This window comes from Colias philodice, chromosome 25 (genome assembly GCF_061535455.1).
Source record: "Colias philodice isolate Cphi_HAF_F1 chromosome 25, ilColPhil1 Martin Lab GWU primary, whole genome shotgun sequence".
Classification (NCBI taxonomy): Eukaryota; Metazoa; Arthropoda; class Insecta; order Lepidoptera; family Pieridae; genus Colias; species Colias philodice.
Window position 1 is genome coordinate 8,103,679 of NC_143110.1, and position 27,482 is coordinate 8,131,160.

Here is a 27,482-nt window from a genome sequence, read left to right on the forward strand (position 1 = left end):
TCACATCGTCAAAGTATGGCATGACACTACCGCCTACATCTTTTTTAAGGGCTATCGGTAAATTCTAAAATTTTTGTGTTACAAATCGTTGGACTTTCGCTATTTATCCGACGAGTGTAACTAACGCCCACGCGACTAGTCCGCCGGTACCAGCGTTCTGACCATCATTTTTCTTTTTGTCATTGCGTACTAAGACCCCTCTACAACCATCCTGTTACAAATGACCCGAAATTTTGTGTCAGTATCTCCCGGCCTAACATGTGCAATGTGTAAATGTGTTGACGTTCCAGCTCTTCTTAATATACCTATACCGTCAAAAGTTGTGAGATCCATGTAATACCAAGTCGGTTAATCTATTTAGTGTCTACTTGAAGGACCTTCTGTCTTAAGTTATTACAAAAGTTATTATCATGCCAATATTAAAAATATTTAACGTTTTAAACAAATAGATCGACTTGGACATCGCTTGATTTGATTATTAGTATGTATCACACTACACAGCACGACGGGCCAGCGACCAACAGGAACGAGAGTTTCAATCGCGTGAGGCGCGAGAGACTAAAGAATTTAATATAATATTGTAATATTCATTTTGTTTTCATGCGATGTCCAAGTCGATCTATTTGTTTAAAACGTTAAATATTTTTAATATTGGCATGATAATAACTTATGTAATAACTTAAGACAGAAGGTCCTTCAAGTAGACACTAAATAGATTAACCGACTTGGTATTACATGGATCTCACAACTTTTGACGGTAGAAAGACTGAGCTGCGAGACTTGGGTTTTTTACAGGATGTTTTTGATGGGATCTCACTTCTTTTTGTAGAGCCTTTCTTTTTGATACCATCTACTTCTAACGAATTTTGTTAAAGGTCTTATGATATTTTCTTATTTTTATATGTAGTCTTCCTCTTTTTCTTTTCCGGTACTACTTCTTGAGCTTCAGCCTCAATCGAAATTATAAATGAAAATCGCAAACTTATAGGTTAGGTTTCGAGGCACATCCGAACAGCATAAGGGCGCTCGCACGTATGCGTGCGGCTGCCGCTCGCTCGAAGGCATTCACATTTCATTGTTCTGTCATTTTGGCGTATATTTTGCTTGTCAGTCATAGAGTAAAATAGAGGCCAGTCTGTCTGTAAGGAGGCTAGTCGCGCCAACAATTTATATATAACAGATTTAAATTATAATATATTGTTTTATTAGATTTTCGTACTTCAAGACATGTCCAATCATGTGTTTTTCATTACGTCGACCATTTTACAAGTAATAATGTTGTTCAGTTTCATGGGCTAAACACACCCTTACCCACCCTATACCCCCTCCCTTGCCTCATATGGTAGGTACCTATCTACACCTATTAAATTTATAACCACCACCAACCACCAACTGCATAAATAACTTTGTAATCCCATATATTTATATGGGATTACAAAGTTATTGATGCAGTTGGTGTATTTGGAAAACTGGACCGAAATTACAAAATATTTAAGTTTTCCCATGATTAAGACACTAAACTCTATATGTATTCCAAATATGAAGCTTCTAAGTCTGCTAGAAGTGCCTTGGACTTTTGATGATCGGTGAGTCAGTGAGTGACAAAATTTAGAAACTTTAACAAGTTGTCATTCTTAAACTACTGGTTCAAATTGACTGAAATTTTAAATATTCCGTGTTTATACAATGCCGGATTAGTTACTGAAGATTCAGGTTTCTTGCTTTATCCACAACCGAATTATAGGGGGTCGAAAAAGGCCCGAATTGCTTCGAGAAAAGGATGGTACGGCCGTGCCGCTTTTTTTTTGCTCGACTTGGCGGGGGCACTGCCGTGCCCCCAGATACCATGGCAGTTATCAGCTATAAGGGCTAATTGACGTCGAGTGTCTTTCACTTGATAAGGTCAACGATCAATTAAGTGACCAATATGAATACATATATTATGAGCATATAGAGCACGTTGGGCAACTATTTATCGTGCAAGTTTTTCGCTTGTAAATAATGGCGTGTTTTCTATAGATGGTATAGATCTAAAGACTTAGCGATGACATTTCACAGAACTTCATATAATTATCTAATGAAAATCTTGTATTATGGAAACTTATCAGCCAAAAATGTACGAAAATATACTCATATACTAAAACACAGAGTCTATTTCTCCTTTAACATCATTCTCTTCAAGTTATTACATCAACAAATGCTTATGTACAATTTTCTTCTAATTTTTGTCTGTAGGTATAATTTTCTTCCAAATATTTATTATCGTGATAATACGATATATTATACCGATTTCGTATTACAATGCAGAATTATAAAATCTATATTTCATCGCGATACGTGCAGTGGAACGCAAGCAAGAGTCGTTAGACTGAGTCTTGGTGGTCTTGGTGGTCTACTTGGTGGTCTTAGTTTTATAGATACACAATATAGGCCTATAGACGTTGTTTTATTGATACGAACATTTCTATATCAGTTATGATAACAGTGTGTTCACCCGATAGTCCCTTTGCGTGATATCAACTATGTATTTGTCAATATTATGATAGTCACGTGAAGACCTTCATACAAAAACCGCCTTAGGAATATATCGTAGAGGATATTGAATTGAAACTCATGAACATGCGATAGCATAAACATTTAGACTCCGCATATGATACTTTTATATGCCAATAATCATTTTTTTCCACAAAATTTTTGTACAATTTGTTGTTTTTAATTATCTTCGACTGCTTCAACTACGTCAATTTCGATATCAAACGGATCAATTTTAACTTAAAATCGAGTCAATGAAAACATAAACAAATTACACTATAAGATAATTACTCACCAATAACGACAACATCCTTGTAAACAATGTCATCTGACAAAGTGTGCTGGCAGGGCTTCATATTGTCTCTCATTCTTCAACTATTTCTATCATAGATAACTTAAACGTCTTCGTGCTGAAGTCTATCACTGAGTATTCCAAATCAAATTCCAATTCTCTATTCTATTCTTAAACAATTTCCTTTTTAAATTCGATTCTATTTTCAAATTTAAAAATCCAATCGTGTTCTTAACTCTATGTTCTATTCTAAATTCAAATAATAATTTATATCACAATTCTAATCACGAGTCAATTCGAATTCTAAATTCAAATTTAAATGCTTTAAATTATATCACAAGCAGTTTAGAGTCTTACGGACTATTTTATGTCTATGATTATTGTTTTGGGTCTGATGACGTCACTGATGAATGGATCTTGATATCTGGAACAAAAAATGTTGAAATTATTCACATGTACATGGAATTTATGGTAATATTTTAAACGCTTGTTACATTTGCATCATTACTTAACTATGTAAATGGTTATCAAACAATGTTATTTTTATTACTAGAAAATTGTTATGTTTTTGCCTTTGCTTGTAAAGTTTATATACATTCTTGGATGATTCTGAATCATCTTCCATACATTTTTGTATGTTTAATTGATAAATAGCCAGACGTATTTGATTATTGATTATTTTAGAGGTTCTTGTTAAAAAAATATTGAATGTTTCGCTCAGATTATATGAAGTACCTAGAATATTTTCTCTCGTTTAAATTATATAAATTACTTAGGTATTATTTTGTAACTTTACCGTGAAAAAAAAAACTTTATGATCGATATTTGTTTTCACTGGTACGTAGTTCGCCGGTGCACCTAGTGTTACTTAAATAAATAAAAAATTGTTTCCAACGAAAATATAATTTAACACATTTTGCAATTGGCACTAACCATGCATCTTTTAGTATTTACAAAGTATTGATAACACGTGTAGTGCTAAACATTTAGTGTTAAAAATAATCTAGCCTATATTGTGTCTAGACTCTTGACTTGCTATTTGGCGGAGTTCCAGGTGATCGCTGGAAAGCGGGAAGCGTCAGGTATCAATACTAGCTTTGTATTGTTACTACGCGTGGGGTCATTGTTGAAATGATTTCGTTTACTAGAAGTACTTAATAATAATATTATACTAGAATATTCTAGTTTTATCAATGTATACTTTGTATAATTATTTTAAACACAAATGTTATGATTTATGAATGTAAACAATAATATATGATCTACTGCAAATGCTGTAGGCTATAGAGCAAATATACAATGTTCTATTTTGTGCATTATTAAATTTTTGTGCTGTAAAAATTTAAACTATTGAATAGTATTTTTTAACTTAATTTCCAATAAAGTACCTTAGATATGACTTTAAAAATGTTGTTTGCATGTTTGACACCTAAAATTTAAAAAGTAGTGCATCGAATTAAATGCTGTTTTCTCGATATAGATTTTGTTAGAGATCTTATAATAATTGAAAATATAAACAAACTAGCGGTCCGCCCCGGCTTCGCCCGTGGTACATAATTATTTCGCAATAAAAGGTAGCCTATGTCCTTTCTCGGTTATCAAAATATCTCCATACCAAATTTCATGCAAATTGGTTCAGTAGTTTAGGCGTGATTGAGTAACAGACAGACAGACAGAGTTACTTTCGCATTTATAATATTAGTATGGATGGCACTTGAGACAAGACATTTTTAGTAGATACAAAACTACTTCAGCATATAATTTTCCAGAAAACTCCACAAGATAACAATAGGTAATTTACGAGCATCTATTACACTTTATGGTGTCAAAGATAAAATAAGAACAGTCTCGAAGGACCATTGTTTAGCACCTAATTGTGCTGATAACATGCGGTTGACCGCCACATAATTCATAATTCAACCAATTACTTCACCATTGAACAAATGTAAGAAAAATATATTGATGTACGAATAAATTAGATCTCAATAAAACCGAAATATGTATTGACAAAACATAATGAATAAATTCCTGATAATAATCTATACTAATATTATAAAGCTGAAGAATTTGTTCGTTTGAACGCGCGAATCATAGGAACTATTTGTCCGATTTGAATAATTATTTCAGTGTTAGATAGCCTATTTATCGAGGAAGGCTATAGGCTTATATTATCACGCTAAGACCAACAGAAACGGAGCAATGCGGGTGAAACCGCGCAGCACAGCTAGTAGAATATAAGCCTGTATGAGTACATGTACAAGATTAATTTACATATAAAACTTTTATTGAAAAATGTAGTGTCAAAAGTAAATTAATAGCTACATGGTGAGTAGAATTAAGTACCTTAAACATATTTAATTTCATTTTAGTGGATGATCATTTCCGAACTGCTAAGACAGGAAAATTTAAGATACATATTTAGTTTTATTAAATTAAATATAAACAAAAAGAACGCTTTAATGTCCCGGTATTTATATGTAGGGTACATAAACTAAAAAAAATAGGAGGGTAGTTTTGGCAACGTTCCAATGTAAAGCTCAATTTCAAATATTTGATTGACGTGTTAATGATCTTCATAAATAATTAACTGGACAATATTGACTGATAACAAAACGTATGGAATATTTGCATTGCGAGTGCGTAAGCACTTCTGTTTATAATTCAATTGGTGATCGTTTGTCTTTGAATTACGTTATGGGAAAAGCTTGAAAATGTGAAATAAATTAGTATGATATTATAAGGTAAGTAAGGAAAAAATTGCGTTTTATTTATAGCAATCTATATAATGTTCAGGTAAGTAGATAAAACATATTGATCTAATTCATATATCAAGCTTCTTTAATGCCTGTATTACTTAATTAAATTTAGAACATTTTAATACTTAATTAAGATAATTTTAACAGGTTCTATTAAAGAAATTAACATTAATTCTATATAATGACTGTTATAAATTTCTATCCTTATCTAAAATGTAAAATGCTTTCACTACACGTAAAAACCACCATTATAATGAATCATGTTTGACTAAATTATCTATTTAAGTTACACAGATAAAACAATTTAGATTGTAGAAATTTCGTCAATTTGTTTATCGACTTCATTCGGTTTCAAAAATTTTTTACGTACGGTCTACCTAATCCTCTGCAATAAATACATATTTACTAAAACTATCGTATCCACAAAAGTAGATAAGAAAGAATAACTGCCCAAGAATACTACCTTGGGGCACACCCGATACTATTCCAACAGCAATTTATTTCAATCTTAAAGTAATGATGCCATTGCAGCTAACACTATTTTCAATTTTCATTCTAGACACAATTTTATTGGATTCAATTATTCTAAGTTCACTTAATTAATGCTGGACACGTTTTCTCCTTGACTTAGACGATGTAAAACGTCTCAGATGAATTCATAAAAATGTAGCATTTCTGCATTTACGTAATCTTTAACAATTGTTAGTAATAGTTTTATTGTTTTTGTGAAACAAAACATAAATGAAGATAAATTCATCGGATATTAATTTGAATTTCCAACAAGAATATTAAAAGTAAAATTGTATCAAATATTGCAATAATTTTTGAGTGACACAAAACGCACATAGAATAATTTAAAGCAATCCTTCTATATATAACCCTTCTCTGACGTCTTGTAAACATACGACACAGTTACATTTTCTTAAAAATAGTAGTACGGCTATAAGTAGTAGGTATACTTTATTCACACACACACCACAGTAAGTCTTGGGTATGCAACCATGTTTTTCAGACAGTTGATTAATGATAAATGTTTTCTTATTTATTCTTTTACTTGTTGGGTCCTTTCTTGGAGATCCGTGTATTATTAATTATGGAATTCGCGGTATAAAGCATAATGTACTTACATTTAACTGATACAACACCCCGACTCAGTTTAATCTTGGGTTTTGCGCAGTTTCAACACAGATATAACCCATATCTGTGTGTGCGTGAAAACTATATGAAAAGATTGCTTGTTTGAACGCGCTAACCTCTGAAAACATTGTTATTATTTTTTAACCTAGGGAATTTTACTATATTAAAAACTATAGACTGCGTAAGAGCCGTTTCTCTTCTGAAGAAGACATTTTGTTTAGAATAAATCGAGTGTGTCATATTTCAATTAATAAATTCTATATGAATTAAAATCATGACATGCAGTTTTTGCGATGGATGCGCAATATAAATATAAATAATCATTTTATCAGATTACCTATTCTAACTCTTATCTTATCAAATTTAATATTTATCAATAATAATCTTATCGATTACCTCATGTGTTTTGCTTCCTCTTTTAAGTGGGTAAAACATATTTCAATGGTGTGTTTGCATTTTCCTTGTAATGTTTATATCATATGGGATTTCTGAGTAATTTGTAGTTAGTAGATTTGTGGTTTTAATAATGCCTCAAATTATTAACCCAGATGTTACTGAAACAATTTTTGTTATCATATTAAGGTGAAATTTACATATTGTGTCCATATTGCAAAAAGTTTAACTGGAAAAATAGTATAAAAATTTTATCTATCGTGGAAATCTCGGAAAATGGTGTCCTTTTAAAAGGACGGTAGTAATATGTACTACTAATTAGGTAGACTATGATATTAAAATGACAACTTACATTTCACATATATGTAGCAATATGAAAGTTTTAAAAACATAATTTAGGATGCAAGGTTCCATTACAATTAGGACAATAGAAATTGGCTTTTTTGTGACATTCTATACACCGAAGCTGCTTGTCTCTGTACCTAATGATGTGATCTTTTCCATCAAATCCAGAGGTTTCATGGAAACTCTAGCACCTTTACGTTCCTCATTCTTATATGTTTCGAGCAGAGCAGTTCTAACACTTCTACGAATGTGGAGATAATCAAAATGGCCCCCTTTTACTTATATATATTTTCCAATAATTATGTATTGCAATATCTTGTCCATGACAAGTCAAAGAAAAATACCACTTCTTGCCTCTGATAGATGTCTTGTACAAACCGATGCTCTGGTCGGATCTGTCCACCCCAATTTCTCGTACTTTTTTTACGGCAAGTATATTTTTCTTCTGTTGTTGTGAAAATCTCTTTACCATAGCCACAGGCTGAATCGTATCAAAGTTTGATGTAACAGTCACAACACTGTTATCATTCCATTTGCAAAATAAATTTGTTCTGCTCTGGTCGATTGATGCTTGAATGTACCTCGTGGTGCCTTTTTAATTCTCAAAGGCAGCAGGCAAAGGGCATTTTGCGACGCGATTTTCACGTACTGTGCCAGTACCCTTTATTCCTCGTACTCGAAGTTCATCAATGAGATGAATGGACGTAAAAAAGTTGTTAAAAAATAAATGGAATGCAGCTTTGCCCTATATTTGTCGCAGTACATCGGCATACTGTAATACAACGCTTGCACCCAATCCCAGAGGCTTTTGGTATTTGTTTTGATTACCAACATCATTCGATTGTCCTTGGTATGGATCACACCAAACTATGCAACCTAACCGTGTCGGTCCGACCCAAAATTCTTACCCCCATCTTATCGGTTTCCCTCTTATGAATTGCTTGCATGGATGGCCGCCATAGTAGGGCACCATGGCTTCGCCGATGCTGTGATGCTCTTCAAAAAGTGCACGCGCAAAAAAGTACTCTGTAGTAGTACATATTACTACTGGCCTTTTAAAAGAACGGCAATTAAAACTGCATAAATATCACAAATAAAATGTAATCTAATAGTAGGTAATATATATTTCTGATAAAACACGTTTCAAATTACGTGTATTTAAAACAAATCAAGTAATTGGTTGTAATTTATTGATAATACATTTAACTTGATTTATCAATGGAAAATGGCAGAAATTCTAAAATAATTTAAAAATATACCACTGTTATAAAACGACACAACACTTTAATTTTCCAATTCCTACAACCGTGAGGTGCCAAATGAATATAAACATTTTTTTCAAAAATGCCCTCATTGTTAATAATAATTTTATTTATGGTACGTCCTTTTAAAAGAACGATAGTAACAACTGGGTTAATAATACCCAGATACTAATAAGAATAAATTGTTTTTACTACTTATAATGTGTAAAAGTATAATTAATTAGATAACATATTGTTTATAAAACTTCGTTTATCTATATGAGCTTTCCGCCGGCGGCACCGCCCGCGGTTTCAAAGAAAAACTCGCATAGTTCCCGTTCCCGTGGAATTTCGGGGATAAAACCTATCCTATATTACTCGTGGATAATGTAGCTTTCGAATGGTGAAATAATTTTTAAAATCGGTCCAGTAGTTTATGAGCATATTCATTACAATCAAACAAACAAACAAAGTTTTCCTCTTTATAATATTAGTGTAGACTGATTAATCTTGACGATAAGGATTTGTTTTTTTTATATATAATATTTAATAATGTACTATAGAGCAGACCAGCCATGCTTACGCAATTCACGGCGTAATAAGAGGTCATAATACGGCCCCAGCTACGTCTCTCACGAACTGCCTCGCGCTGCAAATGCTTCGCGAGTCTGCTCGCTCTGTATGTATCCGCCTTATGTTGATGTAGATTAATATTTACATCAGATTTAGATTAAGAAAAAATATTGAATGAACATCATTGAAGATCGATTATAAATTACTTTTTTTTTCAAAATAGATGAAAGTTTGCCCGTAAATTTCTTTCTTTCTTTCGAAATAAATGGATCGAATCAATGATTTAATCACCGGTAATATATCAATGTTGTACCGTCATTACAACACATTACAACGAGCGTTTGTTTGTAAATTGTAACCGACGTGTATGTTGTGCTGAGACATGGAGTCAAGTTCCAGCGACCGCGGGCGGCGGGATGTCTTTTAAAAAAATATATTTTAATTTAAATGAATTAAATTAAGGTCTGTACAATAAGATGGATTGTGTAACTGATTTATTCTATGTTTAAACAGTACCACGATCTGGAGATCGCGTCTTCTTAGAAATGATAAGGGATGTCGTCGCGACGGTTGAGTGGGCGATTCTCCGTAATCACTTCCTTACAAATCATAACTATTTCAACAAAGTGGATATATTGTTGCAAGTATTAATATTTAGGTAAACTAATAAAATATGGATTCAGCGGGTTTTGGATGTATAACTATGGATAATGCAGTTTGTTTTGGAATAACGTAAACATTTGTGTTTATTTTAATGAAGCGTAAACTAATTACATTTCTCACATACACATTTTTAATAATTATTCTGAAGAAGTCTTAAAAGCTAACACAGCAAAACCACGCTCGCATTCCGTTCCCATGCGAACGGCGTAGTCAGCAGTGAAACGGGACGTAACAAACTTAATAACAATAATTTAATAACTAGATAATTCATTATGTCATCACTAGCCCGGATCGGTATTTACAAAAATACTAGCGGTCCGCCCCGGCTTCGCCCGTGGTACCTGCATGTTTAAACTATCCTATCTCCTAAGTTGGATCGAACTGCACAATGCACATGGTGTGCGAATTTTATTATAATCGGTTAAGTGGTTTAGGGGTCCATTGAGGACAAACATTGTGATTTGTGACACGAGATTTAGGTATATAAAATTAAGATGTTAAATATTATTTTGTAAACAAACACTAAATAAGAAAAGTTTATAAATTAATAATTCATTAATTCATCACATTAGTGCAATCATGTAAAAAAAGAACGAAATAAGACTTGAGGTTGAGAGTCATTATACATACATTTTTGGTCACCTTTTTTCTGATAAGTCATCGACCTTTGTTATTTTAGCATGTCAGCTCTACTTTATACAGTATGGAAATTTTCGATGGGCCCTGCAACTTGCAACGTTGCAAGGAAAGTACTTAAAATACTGAACATAGTGAATTTTGCTGAAAGGAATTTAAGGAAACATTACTTTATTTTTAAAAAGAAATAGCACTGCATTCAAACATTTTTGAATATTTACTTGCATCGACCGGGAATCGAACTAACTAAAAATGAAAAAAATTGAAATTTGTTATTCCTCTGAACTGTCGCCAGACACAAAAATCATATCAAAATCACTCGCGACGTGGAAGACAAACAAACAGACTTTCGCATTGATAATATTAGTTGAAATTTCAATTTTATGAATTCTTCACTACATAGTATAAAACAAAGTCGCTTTCTCTGTCCCTTTGTATGCTGAAATCTTTAAAACTACGCAACGGATTTTGATGCGGTTTTTTTTAATAGATAGAGTGATTCAAGAGGAAGGTTTTAGTATGTAATTTATTAGGTTTTAGACAAAGCGGGCGAAGCCGCGGGCGGTAAGCTAGTAATACATAAAATGCAATTCCAGTAGCATTTTCCTCAATATTAAGACTCAATAGTAAGAATGGCACCTGCCATTGGATGCAGGCCAAATCCTTCGGGCGGACCATTTCGTACCTCTATCAGTTAATTATAATGAAGACATGAAAGTAATCGTCGTTTATCATTTATTCTAACTGCAGGTAATGCGTCACTTAATTAGTACTTTGGGATGTATTTTTTGGTATTGTTGAATTATTATTAGGTACCATCGCGCGATTAGTTGTATGTCCACTAGGAAGTAATAATAATCGACAGAAGAGGACTGTGGTTTAACAATAACCGTTTTATCAAACGATATTATTATATAAGTTATATATAAATTATCCTAAAGTAGACAGGATCTTCAGTTCATCCAGGGTAATTTTTGTGACCGCTGAACCAATTAAAAAACGACTTTTACTTTATAACAAACATAACATAACAATATATATATATATATATATATAACTACTCTGTTATAATTCTCTCACATATAATTCCAGTCTTCAGGGACAGCATACACCATTTTATCTTACACTTTGACGACATCGCCGGGCGGCGTTAGAGTAAAATATAAAACTGTCTGATAATTCGGCCACTCATTCGTTGAGTGACACTCGGCAGTTGAGTGAATACGGCTAGACAATATATTTTTAATCTACGCTCGTTTAAAAATACAATTTACAATGTAGGTCGTGGTTGATTGATCGTTCCTAGCCAACATAAATGATCTTGTTTGATGGATAAATATTTGTAACTAGCGGTCCGCCCCGGCTTCGCCCGTGGTACATGTTTACGTTTTCTCTACATAAGAACCATCCTCGTACTTCAAGGAATATAATAAAAAAAGAATTATCGAAATCGGTTCAGCAGTTCTCGAGTTATGCGCTTACCAACACATTTTGCGATTCATTTTTATATATAAGAAGATTTGGGATGTCAGAAGGCCAGACTGCGAATCAGCACTGATTAGAGTCTAACATCATAGCTGTGTCTGGACCTTTTTCCGCAATAATACATGTAGGTACCTACTTAGTTTTCTTATTAGAATAAATTTTAAGCACCTCTATATACTTATTACTATAGCAACAAATGAACTTTCTTCTTTATGGAATACTAGCTTCGCCTGCGTTGAAAAGATATATTTTCATGGTGCAAACTTTCATCCTCTATTTTATCCCCTTGGGGGTAGAATTGATCAAAATCCTTTTTAGCGGATGCCTACGTACCTGCATGCGAAATTTCAGCCAGATCCGTCCAGTGGGTTTGGGCTGTGTGTTGATAGATCACTATGTCAGTCAGTCACCTTTGATATATTTAGATAAAATGTGGTGACTAAACACTTTTAAGGTATTCGCTTGATCTAGTTATTTGAAATGGGAGATTGTTGTTCGAACTAGTTTTAGCTTATAAATATAATTAATAATGCTTGCTTATAAATTATCTATGTAATCAGTATCAGTGGAGTAGAACGTAGGTATGCCTGCATCATTTTAGTGTAGATAATTACTGAGACCTTTGAAAGGGATAGAAGTCGCTAAAAATACTATAATTTTGTTTTTGGAATATTTTTAAACAGTGTCTATCGACAATATTCCACACTACAGGTATAGAACGGTTTGGAATTTGCCTATGAAAAATGTACAGTATAATATTCTACGCATATCCATACTAATATTATAAATGCGAAAGTAATTCTGTCTGTCTGTCTGTTACTCAATCACGCCTTAACTACTGAACCAATTTGTATGAAATTTGGTATAGAGATATTTTGATACTCGAGAAAGGACATAGGTTTATCCCGGAAATCCTACGGGAACGGGTTTTTCTTTGAAAACGCGGGCGAAGCCGCGGGCGGAAAGCTAGTTACAAATATTTAAACATTTTATTTAAATCTAAACCTCAGAAATTTATTAAACCAAATAAATAAGGGCTAGTCGTCACAATCGACAGCTTTTTTGCCGTTTATTTCTGTCTTTAAAAACGAAGGACATTCCTGACGTTAAACAACGAATAAAAAACGAGGAAGTAATTTCTTAACAATTTAAATCTGTTTCTAAGAAATATCAACGCGTTGAATATAGTGCAAAAATGTATGGTAATATTTGTTTACGAAGGCCTATTTATTTAGAGGGACATACACGTGTTTTAGAAGAGGTAAGCCCTTATAAAAATACTAGCTTTCCGCCCGCAGCTTCGCCCGCTTTGTCTAAAACATAATAAATTATATACTAAAACCTTCCTCTTGAATCACTCTATCTATTAAAAAAAAACCGCATCAAAATCCGTTGCGTAGTTTTAAAGATTTAAGTATACATAGGGACATAGGGACAGAGAAAGCGACTTTGTTTTATACTATGTAGTGATTATACCACTCCGGTAAATCTATAGCTACAATTAAATTACTATATTACTACATACTATAAAACAAATTCGCTTCCCGCCCCTATCTACATATTATGTAGGTATGCTTAGATCAAATTTTGATTTTTTTAAATACATAGAGTGGTCCAAGAGGAATTTTTCAGTACATAACTTGTTGATTTAGACAATGCGGGCGCGGCCGCGGGCGGAAAGCTATATAACACTGAAGAATTTATTTGTTTGTCTGAACGCGCTTATCTCAGGAACAACTGGAACGATTTCAAAAATTATTTTAACGTTGGATGCGTGCTCTCTGCGTGTTATAGGTTATTTATGTACCACGGACGAAGCTGGGGCGGACAGCTAGTTGGGTTATAGATGAAAATCTTGCTACGGCACATAAAAAAATAATGTAGCTTTGGAGAAAAAAAATAGTTTTTGTGAACCAAGTTCCTAAGGCGACTGATAGATATTACGACAATATACCTATTTATTAACAAAAAAATATAATATATTATTAACAAAAGAAATAATATGATTCACAATGATTAATATTATATTATATAATACATTCGTCCACACCGAAGCTGTGTTTATAAACTTTGAAAATATATTTCATGTTTTGAAAAGATCACGTTATTGCGCATCACGTTTTATAAAAACAATGGTGTTTTTACAATGTTTCAAAGTACGTATTTTTATATGACTAGCTGACCCAGCAAACTTCGCACCGCCATATTTTCTTTTTTAATATTCTGTTTGAAGTTGTTTATTGTTGGCAGCAACTGAACAATTAGTATTTTTTTTTTTCTAGACAAGCTTTGTCAATAACAAAATCACGAATTGTCCTATTTGGGTCAGTCGGAAGTAAAGTTTCCTTACATTTTGACGATTTATTTTTATTTAAATAGACTGGCACAGTGGTTAGTGACTTCAGAGCCACAGGTTGTGGATTCGATTCATACACTTGTAAAATAACAATCGACGAGAAAGAGGTTATGTTTTAGTAGCTTTTTCTATTGAATGTGTCTACTGTCTACGTATTAAATTCTCAATCTATACTAATATTATAAAGCTGAAGAGTTTGTTTGTTTGAACTCGCTTATCTCGGGAACAACTGGTCCGATTTGAAAAGTAATTTCAGTGTTAGATAGCCCATTCATCGAGTAAGGCTATAGGTATAGGCTATATATCATCTCGCTAAGACCAACAGGAGCGGAGCACTGCGGGTAAAACCGCTAGCAAAGCTAGTTCAATATAATTGTCACAATTATCTCATCTACATAAATCAAACCTCTACTCTATTTGAACAAATGGGTTTTAAATTTATCGCTCTAAATACAAATAAAAATCTACAGCACCGTTATTTGCCCGAATGAATAAAAAATTCATGAAGTCCTGACCTGAGATTTACATATTTCATTTGTAACTGCGCAGTATACTTACTTCAAACACATGAAATATAATGATTATAGATATACTAGATGACTCAGCAAACGTTTTTCTGCCAGAAGTCAGGAGATCCTAATCACTTAAGCCATTTTATAAAACATATATCCTTACTTATTATATTCATGCTCTGCCCTATTCCTCTCCTCTAGCTAATTAATAATTTTCTTCCGTCTGGTTGTCTGAAAGAAATCGCTACTTAGCGATAAGACCGCCATTTCGTTTAATTTATAATTAGATTAATATTTAAGTTATCTAAGAGCAATAAAGTCCTAACTCTTACGGTTTCGGAGGAGTAGGTAACAAAACAGTAAACACTGGATCATATTTTCGGAATTGCAGACCTATTAACTATTATTATTATTTGGTAATCGTGTTTTCATTGTTTTTGAATTTTAGACCTATTAATTATTAAGTAATCTGTACCTATTATTCTAAAACAAAATAATATCAATTGCAGAATTCAGAAGTTGTGGTCATTACAAGATCCTTTAGTCTAAATTAAAGACTTTTTTAAGATAAAAAAAGTCTAAGAACAGGAATATTATTTTCTCGAGCAAAATCAAAGTCCTCCTTAACTTGTATAAAAATTAAGCACCTGAAGAAATTATTTGAGCAAGATTTATTGTCTATACCACATTATAATATGTACTACGACCATTAAGCAATGAAAAAAACTACAAAAGCGGAAAAAAATCCTTTTCAGAGACGAAATTGCACGGTTCAGCTTAGATACTCATCATAATAAACAACGTGTTTTCATAAATATATAGCCGTAATTAATGGATATGGATTATAAAGAACCTTCTTTTGTAAGTTAATATATCCTTAGATATAATTCTGTCCTCATTTTGTATCTGAGTCACTTATCTTATTTTCCTAGAGTTTATTAATTATCAAAAATGTGAGACGATAAAAAACCTATCAAATAACTTTGTATTAAAACTGTATGAACTTTATATCAATACTAGTGGTCCGCCCCGGCTTCGCCCGTGGTACATGTTTACGTTTTCTCTACATAAGAACCATCCTCGTACTTCAAGGAATATAATAAAAAAAGAATTATCGAAATCGGTTCAGCCGTTCTCGAGTTATGCGCTTACCAACACATTTTGCGATTCATTTTTATATATAAGAAGATAAAGATTTTAGAGAAATTAAATCAAACATCTTCGAGGTAAAGCTTACAATATATTATTTAATATTATGTACTTACATTATCACGCCGGTATTTATTAATAAAATAAACAATAAAACATCTGATCAATATCTCAAGTTTTTTTAAGCAGAACTCAAATAAAAACTTATCTATCAATTATCCGAATAAATATTTACCTTTCACGACAATCCACAGTTCAACTGAGCACAAATAATTCGCGAAATATTTAAAAAACTGGGAGCGTACGTGCGCGTACGGCGGCGATCAGAAACAGACTGAATATTTGCCTCACCAGTCACCTCATGCCTGTATGAATGACTGAAATTCAAATTTAGAATATAACGATAAGGCGCAGTATACACACATTGCTTAATGTAACTGTCATTTGGCGCGACGTCATCGTTCTTTATTTAGTATATACATACTATATCTATAAAAAAGCATCAAAAATTGAAAAATTAGCATCGTCATAATAAATTAGTCCTTGGTAGATATGGATTAAATTATAATCTAATCGAATGTTTCAATTTAATCTCATTAAGCTCACACGTACACTTTGCTTATAAACTTCAACATGACACATGAAAATACCCTTAGTACTTGACTCGGTGAAATTTAACCAAACCACCCTACCTTAAACACCCCAAACCAACTATATTTAAGTACATACTTATACCATGTGTTCTTGCCCTTACAAAACGATTTTACAAGGATCGAATATGATAGCTAGTGAACACTCCCCTTTTACTATCTTATGATGTTATCATTTATGACACATTCTTATCAATATTGCCGTAAATCAAAGGATCATTATTTTATTTCAGTTCTAATTAATAATTTGCCGCAAAATATGTTTATTATTTTATGAGACGTAATCTGGCCCCCGACGTCGTTTTATTTATAATGAACATAAGAACTTTTGTTATATGTACTATATTCCTGGATTGAATTACTAATAACTACAAAAGTGTCGAGTTACATCGAAATTTGTTCAGTTGTCATACAGAGCAATACAAATACATATACCTAATTCTCTTTGAAGTGTCCTTTTATAAACACATTTTTTAATGTGCTTTTTGCAATAATTAAAAACTCGTCTCAGTAGACTTCACAGGAATTTACCTTATTTTAGTTATTAAAAATAAAACAGACGTTATGCGTAAAAATACCTATAGGCTATAATCAAATCATAGAATCATAATCAAATAATCTTATCTTCCTTTTCTGAAGTCTCCGAGAACAACTTAAAGAGACATAAAAAACATTATATCTACGGAAAAACAATTAGGCATGCAATGAAAACCGCGACAACCTGCTATCTCTAGTTTTCAGCAACACCTTTACGTAAGTATACAGATACGTTACGCAATAATTGCATGCAAAACTAAAAGTTCCATTGAGCTTAGTATATACTTTATAGTATAATATTATCTGTGGGATGGACCAAAAATCTGTGGTATAGTTGCTGGTATATAACTTGCCATTTTTTTAGCGTAGTAGAATAATCTGGCGCATGTAAAAATTTACAAACAACCCCCACTATGCCACTTTTTAACCCTATAAAAGGGCTGTTAAAAGTTTGACGTGTCTGTGTGTGTTTGTGTGTATGTGTCCGTCTGTCTGTCCGTACTCCGTGGCATCATAGCTTCCGAACGAATAAAACGATTTCAATTTAGTTTTTTTATTTACCTGTGTACCTCAGAAATACATAATCACCGAAAAACTAATAAATTGTAGGGCATTTAATAATTCGGTTTTAAACATTAAGACTAATTACACTTACTAAAGTGTCACAAGGCCAGCTGCGAGGACTATTTATATGATTTTGTCCTACTGAACGATATTTACTCTAAAACAATCAATATAGAGACGAACGATATTATCTTCAGGTATTATAATAAACAACATCTCTACATATAATGTAAGAACTTCTATTGCAAAAATAATTTTATGAGTATGTTCTCTTTAAAAAAGAATCAAAATATTAATAATTAGTCCTACATGACCTACATCCTACAATACATATTATAAATGCGCGAGAATGTTTGTTTCTCTATCACGCATAAAATATCGGATCTGTATGAAGTTTGGTACAGAGATAGATTACAGTCTGGATAAGCACATAGGTTTTTTCCCGTGTACTACGTGATCGACGCCGAGCCCGAGGGTTTCAGCTAGTCATAACTCATACTAATATTATAAGTTTGTAAGTATGCATGTTTGTTACGCTTTCACGTAAAAACAACTGGACAGACTTGAAAAAACTTTACACGAATATGGGTCATACATCAAAGTTACACAATATAGAAATACTTGATTTCTAAGCGGGTGAAATCGCGCGGCACAGCTCGTTCCTGTTAAAACTACCTCAAACTTATTTCGTCTAGTTTCAAACAAATCTGCGACAATCGTGTGACATTTGGTTCCGTATCAGTCGCATTATCATGGAGTGTGTAGTCTGAACCCAAAGGTTATCTCGCAATTATATTTTTTGTAAACGTACGCGAATATTTATCTAAATGTCTTTATGCAGTCTCTCCATTGATAAGATACAAGACCTAGGGCCCCGTGGTTAGTATATTATAGCATAGCATAGGATAGTATAGCATTTCATGACTATTTTTAACTAGATGTGCCGCGCGGTTTCACCCGTAGACGAGCGGGCGTAGAAGCAATTCAAGCGTAGAAGCAAGTATTAATAGCTTGTGTTATTTCGGTACATAAGCTATTTCACTGGCAAGTATCATCAAAATCTGTTCAGTGGTTTTCGTGTGAAACAGTTTTAAAGTATGAAAATACATTGTTATTAAAATTATTTCGAGAGCTTTCAAAGAACAATATACATTTAAGTATGTAATTAAACTCAAACTCAAACTCAAACATTCATTTATTCAATTAGACTACTATTTAGTAGCACTTTCGAATCGTCATTACATAAGTATTTTTAACATTTACCACCGATTCGGAAAGCAGTATCTATGGAGTAGAATCGGCAAGAAACTCCATAGTTGCTCTTTTAAAATAATGTCAATAAATTTACATAATATGTATAGGTATATTAAGAAGAGCTGGAACGTCAACACATTTACACATTGCACATGTTAGGCCGGGAGATACTGACACAAAATTTCGGGTCTTTTGTAACAGGATGGCGGTCTAGAGGGGTCTTAGTACGCAATGACAAAAAGAAAAATGATGGTCAGAACGCTGGTACCGGCGTACTAGTCGCGTGGGCGTTAGTCACACTCGTCGGATAAATAGCGAAAGTCCAACTATTTGTAACACAAAAATTTTAGAATTTACCGATAGCCCTTAAAAAAGATGTACCAGCGTTCTGACCATCATTTTTCTTTTAGTCATTGCGTAATAAGACCTCTGTACTCTGTAGAACCGCCATTCTGTTACAAATGACCCGAAATTTTGTGTCAGTATCTCCCGGCCTATGTATGTGTCATATTTTGCAATTGTTTATAAATACAGGGTGATGTAATTGGTGTAGTACGAATATCTAAAAATCTATGAAGAATTTTGTGATACAGTAAATGGAAGAATTATAGACTATTTTACAGTATTTAATAAAATCATTTAATTTTTTGTTCATTTTCATTAGAAATGTCAATTTTTCTCACCAAGGTGGAAATTTGGATGATAAGGATCTTGTTAGAAAAATATAAATTTTGACTAAAATCGGCATTTTTTTTTTTTCAAAAATCAAATTACTAATTAATAATCAGAGTTATCACATTATTAAAAAAATAAGCCAAACTATACACCATTTTTACCTACTTGATGCAATCCTCAAAGATCATGGACATAGTGTATTGCGCCTTCCACCATACCATCCAGAACTCAACCCAATAGAGTTACTATGGGGCATAATTATTAAAGGGAAAGTAGCATCACAAAATGTGAACTTTAACTTGAAAACTGTGGAAGAATTATTTAGAAAGGAAGCAAATGCTATTAGTCTGGATATGTTTAGTGACGTTTGGAGAAAGACGCGAGAACATGAGGAAAAATATATTCAATTAGAACCAAAAGTAGATAATTACACTGACTCATTTATAATAACACTAGCTGTGCCCGCGACTTCGTCCGCGTGGAATAGTGACTGCATAGTAGTTACTACTTAACACACAATTATTGAGTAAACACGTCTTGAAACACGTACTATCATATACAACTAAATTATAAGTACTTACACATTATTATAAAGTTAAGAAATAAAATAAATAATAACACAAAAGAACTGTTAGTATTTATTACTAAACTGAGCTATACAACTTAGGTACAGAAGAGTTCAAAATTTCCAGGATGTGGTTATTCTCCCGCTCCCATATTCCTTCTACTTTCACAGACTTTCAACTTTTCCCTTTCACCCCTAGTAAATGGCAGAACCGATTTTGATCTAAACCATGTCTAATCATACCTATATATTACGTACATGTCATATCCTTTCGTTTGGTACTCCATTTGGATTATTTATCCCCACTATCACCCCTAAGGTGCCCTATATGTAATAAACAGATTAACCAATTTTGATAAAACATGACTAATTGTAATTCACACGTCATTTGATATGCCGCTTGATTATATTATTTGACCACATTCGATTATTCATTCCCACTTTTACCGCTATAAATCAATAAATGGATGAACCGATTTTGATTAAATATGCCTCATCATACTTCTCACGTCAGGTCATGCCCTTTCATTTGATATGCCACTTGGGTATATTATTTGACAACTTTTATTCCCACTTTTATACCTATATCCAATAAATGGATGAACCAATTTTGATAAAATATGTCTTATTGTACTTTACACGTCATGTCTTTCATTAGATAAGTCACTTGAGTAAATTTGATAAGATTTATTTATTTATTCCCACTTTTACCCCTATATCAAATAAATGGATGAACCGATTTTGATAACATTGGCTACTTAATTGTTTCTGACAGGTCGTCTTTTTTCATTTGATATATCACTTGGGTATAACAGACAGCATTCGTTTTTCTCATTCCCACTTTTGCCCTACATATAATTATTGGATGAACCGATTTTGATTAAATATGCCTCATTATACTTCTCACGTCAGGTCATGTCCTTTCATTTGATATGCCACTTGGGTATATTCGACAACTTTTATTCCCACTTTTATACCTACATATTATACCCAATAAATGGATGAACCAATTTTGATAAAATATTATGTCTTATTGTACTTTACACGTCATGTCGTTCATTAGATACGTCACTTGAGTATATTTGATAAAATTTATTTATTTATTCCCACTTTAACCCCTATATCAAATAAATTGATGAACCGATTTTGATATAATTTGACTTGTTGTTTCTGACAGGTCGTCTTTTTTCATTTGATATATATCACTTGGGTATAACAGACAACATTCGTTTTTTTCATTCCCACTTTTACCCCTCTATATAATAAATGGATGAACCGATTTTGATTAAATACCTATGCCTCATTATACTTCTGACGTCAGGTCATGCCCTTTCATTTGATATGCCACTTAGGTATATTTGACAACTTTTATTGCCACTTTTATCCAATAAATGGATGAACCAATTTTGATAAAATATGTCTTATTGTACTTTACACGTCATGTCTTTCATTAGATACGTCACTTGAGTATATTTGATAAAATTCATTTATTTATTCCCACTTTTACCCCTATATCAAATAAATGGATGAACCGATTTTGATAAAATTTGACTAATTGTTTCTGACATGTCGTCTATTTTCATTTTATATATCACTTGGGTATAACCTACATTAACAACCTACATTAACAACTAACATTCGTTTTTTTCATTCCCACTTAACCCTATATAATATAATAAACAACTAATGTAACAAAAAAACGCATCTAATTCGTATTACCCGTTAGCGAGCTACGGTGGCACAGACAGACATGTAAACACACATAGCGGACATAACACCCCTCTTTTTGCGACGGGGGTTAAGAATATAATACCTACGACATAATTTCAAAGACCTTTTATATAGAAAATTTACCTAGAAGTAACCATAATGCTATTTGTGCAGGTTTTAGACTTATGAGCAAAAATCTAAATAAAGGTCCTTTGACCCCCCCCCTACTACCCCCTCAGCATAACCACCCCCCCCCCACGCTTGGGGACTTTCGATATGATCATCTGGACATGTCAAGGAATAACTTTAGCGTATAATTTACGTAATAAAGTAATGCATGTATAGAATGCCTTAGCAAATGTTCGCTGTGATTACTTAAATGGTCATAACTTTTTTATTTATGAACCGATTGACATGAAATAAACACTAAATGTTAAATGAAGCTTACCACAATATATTAGTGAAAACCGCATCTAAATCGGATAAGCCGTTTCTGAGATTAGCGTGTTCAAACATACAGACAAACAGACAAACCGACAAACAGACAAACAGACAAACAGACAAAAATTTTTTTAACAACAGTTTTGGGTTTGGGATCGATTTAGTAATAACCCCTGCTAATTTTTTTTTACATATTTTCATTGTACAGACACCACTTTTCTAGAATTTTATTATATGTATTGATTGATGATGTATTGAATATTGATTGACCACGCGCAAGGTTACTAATTTCCACTACATCCTCACGCAAATCGTCAATTTTTATGAACATTGAATCTGTAAATAAAAAAAAATCAAAAGATAAGTGTACCTAATTTTAATAAAAAGCTACTAACAAATAAAGTTTTATCAAGAACTAAAGTGACCTTCTTTGGGCGTATAATATAGTCTTGTAAAAGTTATACATGATAAAAATAAAATTTCATCATTTTCTTATTTTGTCATAACTTTAACTAATTAAAAACATGAGTCTAACTATATAATTATAATAAACAATAAATATAAAAGCTACAACTTACCTTTTGTGGGAACGCAAGAAGGCGAAAATTAAAAAAAAGCCGAAGATTTTTAAAAATGTAACCAATGAACACAATCACTGTTATCTACTATTACCCAAAGAGAATACAAATACTACGTCTATTACCTATATTACTGTAACTAACATCAAATAATAAACATCTACCCTCACTTATAAAAATTTAGTATATTCACATGAAATATAAGCGCACCTGAAATTTACTCTGGGAAGATATGAATTATTTATTTAACTTTAAAAAAAAAAAACAAACTCACCAACATCATAATATTTAAATTATGAATTTCCAAGGAGCGTTAATATTATGTAAATTGATTTAATTTTAATGAAATCTCATAGATGGCGCTGTTTTAAATTTGTCTTTATACTACTAAGATTCATTATACTGTTTCTCTGCCAAAATTACTTAAATGATGTAGTTTTTATAGTGTAAAGGTAGACAATAGCATGGCTTACTCAAAAACAACATTTAAACATGAGTCTTTATATTGTACGTTGTCGTAGTACACGGAATACGTAAGAAAAATAAAGGTTCACAGCTCCTCCCCCGAAGGTGATAGCATGATAATATGTATATAACAGCCTGACCCGACCTGTTAGTAATATTCATGCAAAATTTGAAGTAAATCCGTGCAGTACTTTCTGAGATTAGCCTGGACAAACATACAGACAAACAGACAAACAGACAAACAGACAAACCGACAAACAGACAAACAGACAAAAATTCTAAAAACTATGTTTTTGGCTTCTATATCGATTATAGATCATGGATTATGTATTCTTTTAAAAAAATATTCAATGTACAGTTTTGACTTTCCTACGATTTTATTATATGTATAGATTAAGAAATTCCGACGGCGAGTACTTCGAGCGATGAAAGTTTCAGTGAAGTAGAAGATTACGATTATGATTAAATAGATTATTCTTCTTCTCTATAGATACTGCTTTCTGAATTGGTGGTAAATGTTAAAACTGTTATGACGATTCAAAAGTGCTTCTAGAAGATGTCTAATTGTATAAAGGTTTGAGTTTGAGTTTAAAACCAATAGTGTGAAAATTATACAATAAACATGTAACACATATTTGTTAGCGCGTATTGGTAGGTATTACGTACTTACTACAAATATAATATTTCTTAGATATCTTTACTCGACCAAAGTCAGGACAAGACTGCTCAGCAACTGCAGAAGACGTCCGTTATTTAAATCATTATCAAAACAACCATCCGTGTGTTAGACCGGGGTCGATAATTTTTGAAACAAAAAAAAAATAGTAGTAGGATGAAACCTATTAGAAAAGGAGGGGAATGTGATAAAAATTAAAGGAAAAATAAATTACAGACAATCCGATTATCACACTGTTTGTATGCATTTTCTGAGTAAATTTACTATGGTAATGTATATTATATTTTAGACCATTAGAAAGTGAGCGCACGTATTATTTGTATTGTTTTTATGACCTGAAATTTAATTATTATTTGATAATTGAATAATTATTAATACTTTTATCCAATTGATTATTATTAGAATAAATAATTAACTTCATCAATTGATTTACTTTTAAATTATAATTTTACAGGTAAATTATGAGAGCTTTCATAATTATATTTGCATATATTTATCTACAACGCACCCATTTTACAATTCAAGTCTAAAATGAAACTAGAGTCGCATTTATTTTTGAACATACTGTAAGTGAAATTGCATAAGTGTGAGTACTGTGAACATGCCAGCTTTCCTTAATTGACCGATAACTTATATCTAACTACATAATATGTCAAAGAACTGTCCTGTGGTTTTTACGCGACAACCCTCCATGGGTCTTTATCGTCCATATATTCCTGAATACTGTAGTACGCTCTCTGAACTAGTACATTTTTTATGTAAGTTTTAAATTTAGAACTACTAAACTCTTTAATATTGTGAGGAATTCTATTGTATAAGCGTATACCTTGACCCATAAATGAATTTTTAACTTTAGCTAATCGGAAAAATGGCATTTCAATTCTATTCCTGTTCCTTGTGCCATAATCGTGTCTATCTCCTACTCTTGTGTGTAAGTCAGAGCTTTTGTGTACATGCAAAATATTATTAAATATATACTGTGATGGTACAGTAAGGATACCAGTATTCTTAAAATGATTTCTTAGTGAGTCCCGAGCACGTAAATTATATATAGAGCGAATGGCTCTTTTCTGTAAGATAAATATAGTTTCTATATCTGCAGCCCTGCCCCACAGTAGAATTCCATAGGACATAATGCTATGAAAGTAGCTGAAATAAACCAATCTAGCCGTATCTTCATCGGTGAGATGCCTTATTTTTCGGACTGCATATGCAGCAGAACTGAGCTTACCTGCAGCGGTGTTGACATGGGCTCCCCACTGTAGTTTCTCGTCCAATGTTAACCCTAGAAATACAGTAGACTCAGTAGGATGCAATACCTCCCCGTTCAAGGTAATACCTCTGTTCAACTTTTTTACATTAGGAAGTAAAAATTCAATACAAGTGGTTTTTTTGGCATTTAATAATAAATTATTGGCAGTAAACCATTCAGATATGTGTAAAAGAGCACTGTTCACTTCGTCAACATTTGGGTCATGCCTATCCACATTAAAAATTAATGAGGTATCATCTGCAAACAGAACTATTTCACACCTATCCTGCAAATAATAGGGAAGATCATTGATATATACCAAGAACAAGAAGGGACCTAAAATTGACCCCTGTGGAACACCAATGTTAATTGACGCACCGCTAGAACGTTCTCCATTAACAACTACAGTCTGTATCCTATCATGCAGGTATGACGCTATGAGGTTCTGGGCTTTTCCTTTAATTCCATAGTGATTAAGTTTACGTAACAAAGTACAATGTTCAACGCAGTCAAATGCCTTGGAGAGGTCACAAAATATCCCTAGAGCATTTTTTGAGTTTTCCCATGCCTTATATATATGTGTTAGAAGTGCAACTCCAGCATCTATGGTTGAGCGCCCCTTTGTGAAACCAAACTGTTTGGTGTGCAGTAAATTATTAGATGCAAAATGACTACTCAATTGGTTTAATATTAACTTCTAGAATACCTTACTTAATGTTGGTAAAATAGAGATAGGTCTATAATTGTTACAGTCTTCTTGATCGCCCTTCTTAAATAGAGGTATAACTTTACTAAGCTTTAGTAAATTAGGAAATGTACCATAGTCACAACACTTATTAAATATGAAAGCTAAATTTTTCGCAATATTTTCTATTATATTATTAACTAAATTTACGGACATTCCCCAAAGATCACAAGTATTTTTTAAATTTAGTGTCTTAAAGGCTGTAACAATATCATTAGCAGTTACGTGTCGCAATTCAAATAATGTGCTGCACCCCGCAACATGGTCCCTCAAAAAGGTCTCTGCAAGTGCTGAAGACGAATTTAAATTATTAGTAATGCTAGCAGGGACACTACTAAAGAAATCTTCAAATGCAAGCGCAACATCAACATTTTTGTCAATAACCATGCCATTATTAACAAGTTTTATGGTATTACTTGATTTGCTTTTACCCATTTCACCATTAATAATAGACCAAACTGTTTTAACTTTATTATCCGAGTCGCGTATTTTATCTCTGATATACAAACGCTTCGCAGTAAAACAAACAATTTTAAAAGTTTTTGAGTAATTTCTAACATAATTAAGAAAAGATGGGTCTTTATTATATTGCTTCATACCATATAACTCATAAAGAACGATCCTACACCTATGTATGCTAGGTGTCGCCCATTTACTAAATGGTAAATCCTTGGTAATATTTAAAGATTTAACTTTAAATATTTTTTCAAATTCATTATGCACTAAATTAAAAAGATTTTTAAACATTTCACAAGGATTATTATGACAGGATTGATCATTCAGTACGGGCAGGTTTTTATTATTAATATTATCTCTAAATTTATTAATGCCTTTTTTAGTTATATGCCTAACATTAATCCTTTTAAATGTAGGTATGCAATCCCATTCAAAAACTACTTTCTGGCCACAGTGATCCGAAGTCAATGTATTGAGAATATTTTTCTCTAAACAGATGCAGTCACAGTATATATTATCAATACAGGTTGCAGAAGTAGGTGTAATTCGTGTGGGTTCGTTAAAAAGTTTATATAGATTAAATGACTGAAATAAATTAACAATTCGTGTAGCCGTTTGTGTTTGTAAAAGTAAATCAATATTAAAATCACCACATACTATAACTTTTTTTTTACTCCTGCTTAGACGCTTTAATATTTCTTCCATGACTGTCTCAAACATATTATAGTCACTGGAAGGGGGTCTATAAACGCAAACAATAATATAACGCTCCAGCTCCACACAGGACAGTTCAATGGTCCGTTCTACAGAAAGTCTAACAATGTCAGTTTGTTCTTTACATTTT

General features: G+C 32.5%; 2 protein-coding genes across 4 annotated transcripts in view; both read right to left on the reverse strand.

Moving 5' to 3' along the window:
* The window catches only part of LOC149477526 (kxDL motif-containing protein CG10681), a 128,138-nt gene that overhangs the window by 91,508 nt on the left and 9,148 nt on the right, over positions 1 to 27,482 (reverse strand). The gene's annotated exons all lie outside the window — the stretch shown is intronic.
* LOC149477534 (oxidative stress-induced growth inhibitor 1-like) overlaps positions 1 to 27,482 on the reverse strand; it is a 45,101-nt gene that overhangs the window by 13,074 nt on the left and 4,545 nt on the right. For 2 of the 3 annotated variants that reach the window (XM_089710918.1, XM_089710920.1), the window contains exon 2: positions 2,828 to 3,248. In XM_089710918.1, coding sequence (XP_089567044.1) covers positions 2,828 to 2,900 — 73 coding nt within the window. In that variant the 5' untranslated portion in view covers positions 2,901 to 3,248. Of the gene's footprint in view, positions 1 to 2,827; positions 3,249 to 16,305; positions 16,412 to 27,482 lie in introns of those variants that run through there. The other variant, XM_089710919.1, reaches the window with a different exon arrangement.